This window comes from Protomyctophum parallelum (genome assembly GCF_964188405.1).
Source record: "Protomyctophum parallelum genome assembly, chromosome: 22".
Classification (NCBI taxonomy): domain Eukaryota; kingdom Metazoa; phylum Chordata; class Actinopteri; order Myctophiformes; family Myctophidae; genus Protomyctophum; species Protomyctophum parallelum.
Window position 1 is genome coordinate 14,554,386 of NC_139714.1, and position 13,698 is coordinate 14,568,083.

General features: G+C 41.3%; 1 protein-coding gene across 2 annotated transcripts in view; it reads left to right on the plus strand.

Annotated features, from left to right (window-relative positions):
- Nucleotides 1–12,563, plus strand: part of il17rel (interleukin 17 receptor E-like) — a 28,697-nt gene extending 16,134 nt beyond the window's left edge. Inside the window, exons 9-19 of one of the 2 annotated variants that reach the window (XR_014568801.1) lie at nucleotides 2,113–2,167; nucleotides 2,982–3,151; nucleotides 3,943–3,987; nucleotides 4,782–4,839; nucleotides 5,190–5,338; nucleotides 6,397–6,462; nucleotides 7,915–7,972; nucleotides 9,382–9,537; nucleotides 10,838–10,897; nucleotides 11,324–11,772; nucleotides 12,432–12,563. Coding sequence is in view for 1 of the 2 variants with exons in the window: in XM_083757834.1 (XP_083613960.1) it covers nucleotides 2,113–2,167; nucleotides 2,982–3,151; nucleotides 3,943–3,987; nucleotides 4,782–4,839; nucleotides 5,190–5,338; nucleotides 6,397–6,462; nucleotides 7,915–7,972; nucleotides 9,382–9,537; nucleotides 10,838–10,897; nucleotides 11,324–11,532 (1,026 nt within the window). In the remaining variant the exon portion in view is untranslated. Of the gene's footprint in view, nucleotides 1–2,112; nucleotides 2,168–2,981; nucleotides 3,152–3,942; nucleotides 3,988–4,781; nucleotides 4,840–5,189; nucleotides 5,339–6,396; nucleotides 6,463–7,914; nucleotides 7,973–9,381; nucleotides 9,538–10,837; nucleotides 10,898–11,323 lie in introns of both variants that reach the window. The other variant, XM_083757834.1, reaches the window with a different exon arrangement.
- The last annotated feature ends 1,135 nt before the right edge of the window (nucleotides 12,564–13,698 follow it).

Consider the following 13,698-nt stretch of genomic DNA (forward strand, 5'->3'; position numbering starts at 1 on the left):
AGGAAAACTAGGTAATCACCTGTGTACCCTGCCTCACGTCTCCACTATGGAGGAAAACTAGGTAATCACCTGTGTACCCTGGCTCACGTCTCCACTATGGAGGTAATCACCTGTGTACCCTGCCTCACGTCTCCACTATGGAGGAAAACTAGGTAATCACCTGTGTACCCTGCCTCACGTCTCCACTATGGAGGAAAACTAGGTAATCACCTGTGTACCCTGCCTCACGTCTCCACTATGGAGGAAAACTAGGTATTCGTTCTAACACTGAGCCATGTTAGAAGCCGTTACAATAAAAGATGGACATACCAAAAGATAATTAAGATAAGATGAGATTATTATTACACCAAAAGAAACAAAACGATTATACAAAACTAAACGCATTTTAAACTATAGGGGAATCAGGGGGGTTGGGGTGACCAAGTAGAACTCTGCAGTAATTATTCGATTTGCTGCTGCACCACAAAAAAAAACAATAAACAAATCGATGCATTTACATTATTTAGTTCAGTAGTTAACACTCACATGCATGATGGGGCTGAATGGTTAACCACTTAAGTCCTATATATTTTTTGTACAACAAATAGCATAAATTGTCAAAGCTTGTAGATCTGCTATTTTTACCATTCATTTTTTTAAGATTTGTAAAAAATATTAAAATGTATTTATTATTTCATCCTATATTAAAATTGGCATGCGGCGGACCACGTCATCACACTCATGTCACTCAACCATAACCATATTTCCAATGCAGGAGTTTCCAATGCAGCTACGCCCAAATATGAAGTGTGTTGTCTAACCTCAATGTGTCGTCACTCGTCACAGCATCAGGCAGAAACAAATCAGTCAGCTCCATATTTGGAGCTGAGGAGCTCTAGAACAATGACCAATAACTACCATAATATGAAGTTTGGGTTGATATTTGTGACCAAAAGATATGGCACTGTACCGGCTGGCGGACCACGACAACAGAAGGGAAAACAACGTAGAGATGTGAGGTCTGCATAGAGACCCGAACCTCTAGTTGTACATACCGGCTCTACCACTTTACTGTGTGTTTAAAATGTGACTGCTTTGACCACTATCACTATGTCTCTGTCTAAAATGTGACTGATTTGACCACTATCACTATGTCTCTGTCTAAAATGTGACTGCTTTGACCACTATCACTATGTCTCTGTCTAAAATGTGACTGCTTTGACCACTATCACTATGTCTGTCTAAAATGTGACTGCTTTGACCACTATCACTATGTCTCTGTCTAAAATGTGACTGCTTTGACCACTATCACTATGTCTCTGTTTAAAATGTGACTGATTTGACCACTATCACTATATGTCTCTGTCTAAAATGTGACTGCTTTGACCACTATCACTATGTCTCTGTCTAAAATGTGACTGATTTGACCACTATCACTATGTCTCTGTTTAAAATGTGACTGCTTTGACCACTATCACTATGTCTCTGTCTAAAATGTGACTGCTTTGACCACTATCACTATGTCTCTGTCTAAAATGTGACTGCTTTGACCACTATCACTATGTCTCTGTCTAAAATGTGACTGCTTTGACCACTATCACTATGTCTCTGTCTAAAATGTGACTGCTTTGACCACTATCACTATATGTCTCTGTCTAAAATGTGACTGATTTGACCACTATCACTATATGTCTCTGTCTAAAATGTGACTGCTTTGACCACTATCACTATGTCTCTGTCTAAAATGTGACTGCTTTGACCACTATCACTATGTCTCTGTTTAAAATGTGACTGATTTGACCACTATCACTATATGTCTCTGTCTAAAATGTGACTGCTTTGACCACTATCACTATGTCTGTCTAAAATGTGACTGCTTTGACCACTATCACTATGTCTCTGTCTAAAATGTGACTGCTTTGACCACTATCACTATGTCTCTGTCTAAAATGTGACTGATTTGACCACTATCACTATATGTCTCTGTCTAAAATGTGACTGATTTGACCACTATCACTATATGTCTCTGTCTAAAATGTGACTGCTTTGACCACTATCACTATGTGTCTCTGTCTAAAATGTGACTGCTTTGACCACACTGTCTCTCTCCATCTAAATGTGACTGCTTTGCAGGGCTGGTCAGCAGTGATGGATGCGCCCAGGGTTCAGATGTGTCCCTTCAAAGACCGTGAGTTATTGTGACCAGACTTGACGACTTCTAGTAATGTTTTAACCCATTAAGATATGAAACTCCTTCATGTCAAGGACCCTAAAAATGATATGTATTTGGCCGCGTGGACCCCCACCTCAAAATATTTTGTTTCCCGGGACCGCCAGAAGCAAAGACTTGAGTTAAACATAAAACCCGGAAAATTACTGATTTTTCATTGTTCAAAGCTAATAGCTGCTATTTTTGAATCACCAATGTATCAAAAATAATTAAAAGTGGTTAAAATCTAAAATGACACAAATGCATTTCCAGTTTTAATGTAATGGTTTAATGCAGATGGTTAGGGTATTAAATTGAAGCTTGACCATCCGGTCAAAAAACCGTGTCACATCCTGTGTCTATTGGTGAGGTGAGACATGACCTTTGACACCATCTACAGTAAATGTCAGTAAAGAAGTGCATGGAGACGAAATAGAAATACAACTACATATATTCTCTATCATACAGATTGGACACAATTACATTTAATTACAAGTTAAGGAGCAACACAAGTTTATAATTTTCATTAATTAGTATTTTGAATCAAACAATTCAAATGATGCCTCATTTGAGTTGATGCCTTTATTATACACAGTGAAAATTCAAGATTGTACTACTCATTTATCCCAGCGTATAATATTTGTGGATCTACAAAAAATAAAATGTAAAATAAAGAAACGTACAACACGCCAACAACCCCCAAAGTATGCATGGACCTTTGTTATGACTCCTGACTCCTGTCACGGTTTTTGAAGGTTCTCCTTTTTATTTAAAATTTAAAATTCTTATACAGGTCTGGAGGAGCTGTGGTACGGCATCACCTTTGACCCCGTGGAGGAGACGTTGTCATGGGAACCGGCGTGCCCGGTGTCTGCGTCGGTACGGTTGTGTCAGAGCGGAGGGGAGGAGTCATGTGAGGATCTGCCCCACCCCCACCCCACCAAGACCACTGGCAGGAAAAAGGTACATGTTAAGCCCCTCCCATCGGGTTCTCTGGGGGTCCTTGAGGAGGTTCAAGGGGGTCCCCAGCCAAATGATTGATAATTAGGAATGGACTGATGCTTGTCAATGAGCCGTTGCCTGTATGCAATCCTATGGTGCGTGTAGAGTAGATGTGCATGGATGAATGGGTCGTGCGTGTGCATTGATTTAAGGGTCCTATATTATTTACCCTAAGATTGGTGTCTGGGTCCCAGAGATCAAAATGGTATCAAACGGGGGTCCTTGAAATTGAAATGTTTGAAAATCACTGCTAATGTAAAGCTGTAAAAATCTTCTCTCTGACGTATCTTTGCAAACGGGGGTCTGCAGGCTAATATGTGTCTATTTTGGGGTCCTCCACATGAAAATGTTTGAGAACCACATATGGACCACACATGTACTGGTGGTCCATATGCTAGCTTAGAGATCAGTGTTCTGTAGGAGCTTACTGCTCAGGAAGTTTATACTGCCATTTGCATTGAGTATTAAGATAAACTTCTGATCAAAGTACCACTTTACCACTTATCTTCATATAATTGGTCCTCACTGATGTTTATGATAAAATACTGCTGTGAGCAGTTCAGAAACCCGTCCACCAGTGACATAATCGTTAGGCAGATTTTGTTTTAAACAGATGCACGTGGGTGAAATCATTTTATCATGAACATTAGTGAGGACCAATTATATGAAGGTAGGTTGAACATTGTTGAAGTGGTCCTTTAATGAGGAAACGTTTAATGAGGTATGGTGTGGCGTCATTGTTTGTTTTACAGATAACATTCACCACAGTGGACCCACATCCTCAGCTGTGTATGAAGGTATGTTCATGGGACTTGTCGCACAGGCAGTCACTTGCACTTTGAATCAATAGGCTCTATGCTCTCTATCTATGTAAAGCGCTTTGGATTAAAGCGCTATATAAATGCAAAGTACAGACTGATTGTTCACAAGTATAACAGAATCCATTTAGCTGTGTGCATAGGTTTTGGAATTTTCCATGTCAGGCCAGATGTTCATTTTGGAGCGATAGGCGAAAGGAAAGAACATTGGAGAGAACATCTTTGCGCAGCAGAACAGCTGAAAAAGAAGGGGTCAGTTTGCCAAAATGTCAAGATGACACTTAGAAAAAGGATATAAATAGGCTAGATTTTGGGATGTGCGGGCTCTCCTACGAGATCGGGTGGATACTCTGTCAGAGTGCTGCTTGACCCTGCTTTGCGTGTATGCACTTTGCTTGTAATAAATACTTCTATTTCTAAGCTGATCAACGGGACATGGTCTGAGTCATTCTACATCTGGTGAGGACACCCCTGAGTCTTCAGGCACTTCCCAACGGGTGCAGTACATTATAGTTTGACTAGTCATAGGTCCGAAAAACGACAACCCACCTCAAACCCTAACCTAACCATAACCGCAAGCACGGGAACAGGCGCTATAGTCTGAGATGTGTCCGCATGTCGGACTAATGCTCCGTCGGATTTACATGCGGTCCCCCTTCCCAACCACACCATTTACCAAAGCAGCCATATTTAATAGAATTTAGGCCTCTTCCTTACTTCCTTCACACGTGTTACCAATGATACTAATGGAGGCTCTGTTCATTGTTCTTCAGTTCACAGTAGGTTCACAAAACTGGACCAGATGTCCTTTTGCTGAGGGGAGATTCCAAGGTTGGTACCACTACCATCAATCACAGTGTCAAAAACGCATATTACCATGACGATGGGCATGGTGACAGTGTCAACAGTGACTTTGGGTTATTATTAAGATTCTGTGTCACAATCAAACGCATATCACCATGATGATGCGCAAGGTGACAGTGTCACAGTGACTTTGTGACACAGAATCTTAATAATAACCCAATCAAACGCATATCACCATGACGATGCGCAAGGTGACAGTGTCAACAGTGACTTTGGGTTATTATTAAGATTCTGTGTCACAATCTACAACACTGCAGAAATATTGCGTAAATAATGAAGTGTGTCATCTTCTAACGTTTGTACAACGATCTCTCCAGCATGGGAGGCGGGCGTGAGGGAGCGAGAAGGTCAGGGCGACCTGACCCTCCTGTCACAGGTCACCGCTAACTTCTCGGTGGGGGTGTGCACCAGACTCCGAGGGTCCCCCTCCGTGTGCCAGCCTGATGACGTTCGCACCATACATGTGGTGAGTGCTAAACCAAATGACCACAAGTAAGACACGCAAACGCGGGAAGCGAACGCAGCTCGTAAATGTCCATAACAACAATTGGAATAAATTACGTACTTTTAAGTTTAAGTTTCCTTTGATTTAAGTTCTTTTTTTTTCTTCTTTAATGAATATCAATTGGGCCGTGGATCTCCTTCTAAAAATAGTTTAGTATTTTTTGTAATGTTTCAAAAGAATATTAAAAATAGACAATCTACAGGTAAGCTCACAATTATACGTTTGTGTCAAAATGTGTGTTAAATAGCTCTATATTCTGATAGTACTCATTGAAATAGATTTAGAGTGTTCAGTAGCCTTGCGTAGCCAGACAACTATTCCACAATCTAAGGATTCTACTGGAACTACACCTCCCGAAATCCCAGAACGTCTGTTCGTCATTTCCGTTCACGAAAATATATTTAAAAATAGAATTTCCATTTATCATAAGCAACAAGCTATATGCGTTGATTATTTATATTTGGACAAATTTGCCCAACTGTAAAGAAGAAGCGGAAGCAGGGAGGAGGAAGCGGCGTTGCATCCGGTTTATCCTCTGATCATTTTCAGAGCTTCCGTTGATCCAGACTGTATGACGGAAGCATCCGGTTTATCCTCTGATCATTTTCAGAGCTTCCGTTGATCCAGACTGTATGACGGAAGCATTCTGGAGAGCTGGAGAGTCTTCATGTCCCTCCAGCTCTAAAAGTAAACAAATGTTATTTTTCCAATTGTATTCAAATTCAGATGAGAGAGAACTCGCATAGGATAAGGATAAACAAGTGAAATTGGAAGTGATGCCACAAAGAAATGAGCAGACGCAATTGGAGCTGGAACAACGTTTTTCTCTCTCTATCTTTTAACTGCAATGATGAGCCTGCACAACCGAGAATTTCACCCATGTTACTTGTAATGTGGTGTGGCAATAAAGATTGATTCTTGATTCTTGAAATTGTTGCCCATCGATGAACAAAAAAATTAAAACGAAGCTGTCAACTACAATGATTTTAACCTGTTATTTTAACCCGTTCGTTTTTCAGGAACAACGTGAGCCTTTGAGTGTTTTGCTTTCAGAAGACTTCTGCAAACCAAACGCATGTGTCCAGGTTAGTGAATCTCCTTTCATTTAGACCTGAGGACGATTCTACAAATGTCTTCTAAATTCTGACATTTTTCTGAAAAACTCAGTCAGTCGTTCTCAAATATGTTCATGTCAGGACCCCCAAAAATATATGTAATTGGCCGCCGAACCCCATCTGAAAATATGTTGTTCCAGGGACACCCCAGAAGCAAAGATTTTAGTTAAAAAAAGTCGAGCTGAAAGAATATATATTCATATTCATATTCATATTTTTCAACAGCTAAAGTATAACATAATGCTTAAAACACCAAAAGGGGTTCCCGCCAGAATGGGTTAAGAAGTGTATCAAATGCACTGTGCACGTACATCTACTTGTCTCCACATGCTGTTTTTGTTTGAGTGAACTGACGGATTATAACCTGCTGTCTGTCTCATAGCCTGACCTCTATGCTTCCTGATTAGCAACATGTTGACTTGTCTCTCCATGTCCCACATCCACTTAGCCGCTAAATTATAGCCATGCTTCTACATGTTTGGAGATGAAACAGACGGACAGCAAAAGTCTGATTCATACTTTGCTAATATAAATCCTTATTGTAAGGAGGTGTCATTCACTGCAGACCCTTTTTCTTTTTCTCCTTTGTATAGTATATGTATTATGTTACAGTATTATAGTGTTTGTATTTGTTGATTACTTGCATTTTTGTGTTAATTGTTTTTTGCTGTGTTGATTAATTGAATACATAGGACCACAATGGAAGGACTTATCCTTATACAGGGGAGGATTATCCAACAGGCCTGTTGGGCCCATGCTCAGGGGCCCCGGAGCTAGGGGGGCCCCTGAGCTTGAGCGTCCGCGTGACCGCGAAGAGGCTCAAGCTCATTGGCCCCCCAAAAAAGGGGTAACAGTGAATAACAGTGACACGCAAGGTCCTGTTCACTGTTATTAACAAGGGGCTTATTCATTTGTGTCAATAAAATAACCCCAAAAGTCGTAAACCATCATGATACGGTACATTACTGCAAGTGTTTAAACCCTCAGTTTGCATTTGGCTTAGTTTTTGGCTGTTTATTATTTTTAAGCAATCCCTTGCTGTAAATCCTGAATATCGCAGGCCTATATGTAATAATTGTTATGCGTACACGTGTGCAGACCGTATGCGCCACGTCGGGAAAAGAGGGGGGGGGGGGGGGGGGGGGGGGGCGTTTTGCATGGCGTTGGCCCAGGGGCCCATCATTTCTAGATCCGCCTATGTCCTTATAGCCTAAAACCTAAATGCCTGACTGTACCACGTGCTGTTAACATAACAATGAATAAATCAATATCTGTGTGACTGTGTCGTGCGGTGAGAAAAGCAGCCCGACAAGCTCTCAACAACGCATCACGTGCACAACACGTTGAGAGCTCGTATAGGTCTGCTATTCTCTAGCATAAATTAGACTTGATACTGACATGGTTGACATTTTATGTGGACAGGTGAAAAGGCTTGATGTCAAGTATGCTGTTACCCTCCTTCACTGTGACCTGCAATGTGGTGAGTCCTCTCCTCTCCTCTATTGGCCATTCCCCTCTCCTCTCCTCTCCTCTCCTCTCCTCTCCTCTCCTCTCCTCTCCTCTCCTCTCCTCTCCTCTCATGTACCTCAGTGCTCTATAAGCATGCCTGGACAGGTTCCTCCATAAAGCGTTTCCTGTAAGCCACTTGTGGGCTTTTTGTGTTCAGCAAAATAGGAGGATAATTGGCCTTAACTGATGTGGTTGTACCTTTGTGAAGTAGTGATGTTGTTGCCAAGGTTAACCGTGTGTGAATAGAGGTACCGATATATTAGCTTTCATGCTGGCAGTTACAGTAACATTGTATTTACTTCCTGGACTTGAAAGCACTTTCCGTAACCAAGGAAAACTCCCTCATGTCTTCGAGTCAACAATTCCCAGTTGCCATGACGAGTTTATCAAAAAGCTTTTAAAGCCTGGGTGGAGTCATGCGAGAAGTACTTGCATGTTTTACAAAAATATAAAACTACGAAAGTATTGGTATACTATACTATACAAAATATTCTTAACCCATTCAGGACGGGAACCCCTTTTGGTGTATTAAGCATTATGCTTTTTTTTTGTAGCTATTGAAAAAATAGCAGATCTACAAGCTTGTAGATCTGCTATTTTTCACTTGGGAGTCGAACCCGCGGAACGCCGCCTGGCTGGCATGGCAGCCTTGGTGCCCAGACGGTTGAGCTAACCGTCCGGGTAGAGCGAACGTTTTAAACTCAAATCTTTGCTTCTGGGGGGGTCCCTGGAACAACATATTTTCAGATGGGGGTCAGTGGCCAATTACATATCATTTTCAGGGTCCTTGATATGAAATTGTTTTGACTGACGTGGAAAAAATGTAGGATTTAGAAGCCTTTTTTTTTAATCGGCCTCAGGTCTAAATTGGGTTAAAGTACCAAAAGTAAAAGCACACGTTCAAAATGTTTAAAATATCTTTTGGAAATAGCCGATCTACAAGCTCACAATGCATCACATTGTGAGGCATTGTGAGCTTGTAGATCTGCTATTTCCAAATGGCCGAAATATATACGGCTGAAGTGGTTAGTGTGTTTTGTAATGATAATCAAAATCTATAACTATTGACAAAACATTTCACATAATTGTAGTGGAGTAAATGTTGCCTCTGAGATGTACTGGAGTAGAAGTAAAAGTACTGAAAATTGTAAATACTGTAGAAAGAAAAAAATAACCTCTTACCTTTCCACCACTGGGAGAGTAACATGTAATGTGATATTGAGGTGACTTAGTCTAGAACAAGTCACTGAACCTGCCTTTTCAAAGCCACTGTTTCCCAAATAAAACAGTGTGTTGGCGGTTGGGACCCATCTTTGGGTCGCGGAACACATTTTATGAGTTGCAAGTAAATATCTCCTTTCCCCCCCCCCCCTCCCCCAGCTGACCACAACGGCAGTGTAGAGAGTGTCCCAGTGGGCAGTGAGTGGGACAGGCGGGGGTCCCCACCAGCTCAGCTGTCCTGGGTCATAGTTCTGGCTGGGCTCTCTCTGGCCGTCCTCACCATAGTGGCTCTGGGGCTCTACCTCATGTTAACAGGTGAGCATGTTCAGAAATCTTCTCTCGCTCTCAATGTGTGAAAGCTAAGCTTGTAGATGTGCTATTTCCCCTATATTTGAAATTGGGCTTGAGTGGTGCTTTCATTAATATATATATTTTTACGTTTTGGTCCCGAGAATCCCTTCCTACGTAGTGGAGTCAAAAGTGCAATATTTATTTTTGAAGTATAGCAGTGTTAGATTCATCATTTTTCATTCCAAAAAATATATATATTCCAAAAATATATTTAGTTACTGTTCACCTCTGTAAATACCCTTGCTGTACTATATTGCCAGCGAGTACTGTGTGTGTGTGTGTGTGTGTGTGTGTGTGTGTGTGTGTGTGTGTGTGTGTGTGTGTGTGTGTGTGTGTGTGTGTGTGTGTGTGTGTGTGTGTGTGTGTGTGTGTGTGTGTGTGTGTGTGTGTGTGTGTGTGTGTGTGTGTGTGTGTGAGTGACAGAGAGAGATTTGGGCACATACTGAGGCACAGTGGAGACGGGAGCGCAACATGAGCTGAAGTTTGCAATATGTACTCCCATTGATGATCCGATCATCATATAAAATTATTATGCATATATGCCAAGTTAGCTATACAGTTTATAGATCATGCTGAGCTAAACATGTGTTTCATTTTGAAGTATTTATATTTTAACAAGATTAAGAAAGTCCCCACTCGGATCACCACACACAGTGACAGCGCTCCATCTTTACGCACAGAGAGAGAATATTCTGTACACTGCAGTGTTTTATGTGTTTCCTTAAGCAATTGATTAATGTGCTCGTCTGACCATATTTCGATGAGGGCTTCGGTCTCCTCATTCGAACACGTCTATACACAGTAATAGTACGGGACATCTTTGAGCTCCAACTGTGTTTACTCCTCATTCATCCGCCGCATTGCTTGCTTCATTTCCTTCATTTGATGCAGATTGCATTCATACCTGCAGTGAATTGAAGTCAGGTGAGCTTGGAAGCAAAGCGAAACCCCTGTTTTTTGACAAACTAGAATGCGATTGTTTGATGCTCACCAGAATTCGAATGCATGCAATTCGAACACATGCCAAACAAAGCGCACTTTCCGACAAAGGATTTGTTTTAATCGCAGTATATAACATCCTGGTGTGAATGCGACCTTAAAGCCCAGTGTATGATGGAAATTCACGCGCCTTAAACAGCAGATCTACATAAGCTCATGCTTGTCCTTGTGATCTACTATTTTAACTGTACCTTGTAACTTTACAAGGTACAGTACTTGGAGATGGAATGTCACCACCTACAGTATTTCCTCTTCCTCTTCTCAGTTTATCAGAGGGAGAACCCTAAAGAGATGGGTGGCAAGCACACATCTGATAAACACAAAGGTAATACACACTAATATATCTCTATTGTCGGGCATAAACCAACCATGTCCAAAATAGGAACTTTTCAGGAAATTAAGAAAAACATGTTTAAAAAAAAAAAAAAAGATCATACAGGTTATGCAGACCCCCAGAATTTTACTGTACTGGCGCCCCCTACAGTTGTCTGTCTGAACTACTGTACTGGTATATAGCTCTGCGGGCTTCGCATCATTAGTGAATTAAACCGTTATACTTTATACATTGAGTGCTGTACTTTTCACCTTTTCTTCTTTTTTTTCACAGAACATTTTAGTTTTGAACTGTTTTGAACATTTTAGTTTTGAACTGTTTTGAACGTTCTTCTACTGTATAATGAAATGCCCAATAGCACTGGGGATGCGTGCTGGTTGAAAGTGTTTGATTTGTTTGTTTTGTGTGTTTTCACAGAAGTCCATGTGAAGCCCACGGACTGTATGATCCCTGAAGTCCAAACCCACACCACTCCTCCTCCTCACACACACGTGTCTGACACATTTTGCAGTGGCAACTTTGAGAAGACCAACTTACTCTCTGAAACTAGCAAATTAACAAATGTTACCCAGATCCCAATAGATCAAGACGTTAATGGACCAAGAGGTTACACAGTATACCTGTGATGTTCTAATATAATTGGTCCTCAGTCCTGACTACTATTATAATATGGTAAAATAATCATAATAATAATAATCTGCTTGGTCTGTGTCTCATAGGAGAGCTGTAGACACTTCAGAAACCCGCCTACCAGTCATCATAGGCATTTTCTTTCATTTATTTTTTTAAACAAGACTTCTGCCCCGGCCTCCAACGGCTTTGTGTGTGCCCCCTGTGACTTCATGTGGCAGGCAGCCTAGTCTATGGTCTTTTTTATATTCATACCCCTCCTGGTGACATCATGTGGCAGCCAATATGCTCAAGGCCCTTGACACTCGAGCAAAGTGTCCAGCATTTAAAACTCAGAACTTAATTACAACCTAAAAATGTTGTTTAGTTCAGGAATCCCCGCTGAAGCCAAGGGAGAAAACAAGTTTGGCCTCGTTTGGAGAATGAATGCTGCCGGCCTTTCCTGTACACCTGCGTTGCACAAAGCCAGTTCTCAGAAGGACATTTGCATTCCTGCTTTGACTGCCATATTATGTTGTGATGTCATAGACGTGAACTAAGATGTGGCATGAACAACATGTACAATTTACAATGTAGACATTTAGCAGACAGATCAGAGGCAAACCAAGAACCTATGTAGCATCAGTCTGTCAGATTATATCCATAGTATATTGTTTAATATTGAAGATGACAAATAATTGATATTATGAGTTATCAAAAATAAATTGTAATATATTCCAGAATTATTACAATGTGCAAAAATGTTGTATTAAAACGGTCTTAAAACTCCTTAAATTGTCGCTGTGGAAATGTGCAGATATACCCTGATATACCACTTATACTGTAGGCTATGTTGGTTTGTTTACTGTTGAGTGAGAAAACAATGTTGCACATTAGCTAATCATCTGACCCCCAGGTCTAGGCCTTGCACGATGACCTCTGACCTTGCCTCCGTGAAGTGCACAGACGTCAACAATAAACGAAGGTAAACCTTCGCTTCAAAGTGCACGCAGAACAGCCACTTTATTTCGGCTGCACAGTGCAGTAAAGCAGTGGTTTTCAACCTTTTTCACATGAAGGTTCATTATTTATTCGGCATTTGAGCCACAGACCACCATTTGATGAGATTTAGCCTGTCGGACCCAAAACCTAGAAAAAAATTTGTCCACAATGCATGCTGTATTCATTCACAGACGCCGACTTGGCTGTATGTTTATCTGTTCCTGAACAGGAAGTGTGTTGAGAATTTCACATTTTCTTTGTATATGCAAATGAACTGGTCTGAGCCTCTTACCAGGAAAAGAGCGTGCGTGTACACACTCACTCACTTACTCTCACTCACACACACACACACACACACACACACACAGTCTGAAGACATGCACAACAAGTGTGACACAAATCTGAAGACCATCAGTTGCCGGAGTTTGCGAACGAAACCCTGGTACCCTGGTCAAACTGTTGTCCCATGTTTTTTTTTGTATTCTTTTGTATTTATGTATTTAGCCATGGACCCCCACCACCACCCCATATGTAAACATGTTGTGCCAGAGAGGGACCGTAGTAGTAGAAAATACCCCCACCATTAGGCCAATAAGCAGACCTGGTGTCGCTGACTCGCTGCACACAAGTATACGTGTGCACAATGCACCAGGAACTGTAAAGGCTGTACGATCAGGACATTTGCAGGGAAAAAACAACAACCCTCATTTCCTCATGTGGGTTGTATAATGCCTACTCATGAGTGCAACCACTTAACCCATTATGACCTGAGGCCAATTCTTCAAACTAGAATTTCACAGGCCTTTGGCACGCTCATCCTAGCACCACGCGTCGCAAATGGGAAGAAGGCAATAGCGGGAGGGCGATACTCCTATACTGTTTTTTTTTTTTTTTTTTTACTTGGAAAAGCAAACATGGCAACCCATGATGTTTTCATATATCCAGTTTCTTGGAAAGTGCAAACTTGGCAACCTGGCTGTGTGGCCCTATTGTTTGTTTTGCTTGTTTTTATTTCCGTCTAAAAGCAAGCATGGCAAGTGGCAATGTTTCTATATACCAAGTTGCTTGGATGTCGTAAATGTGGCAACCTAGCAGGAATAGTATACTGTAGTCCTCTGTACTGTATTGTAGTCCACTTTCCTGCGCTGTGCTGGACTGGACTGTACTGTACTCCACTGTAC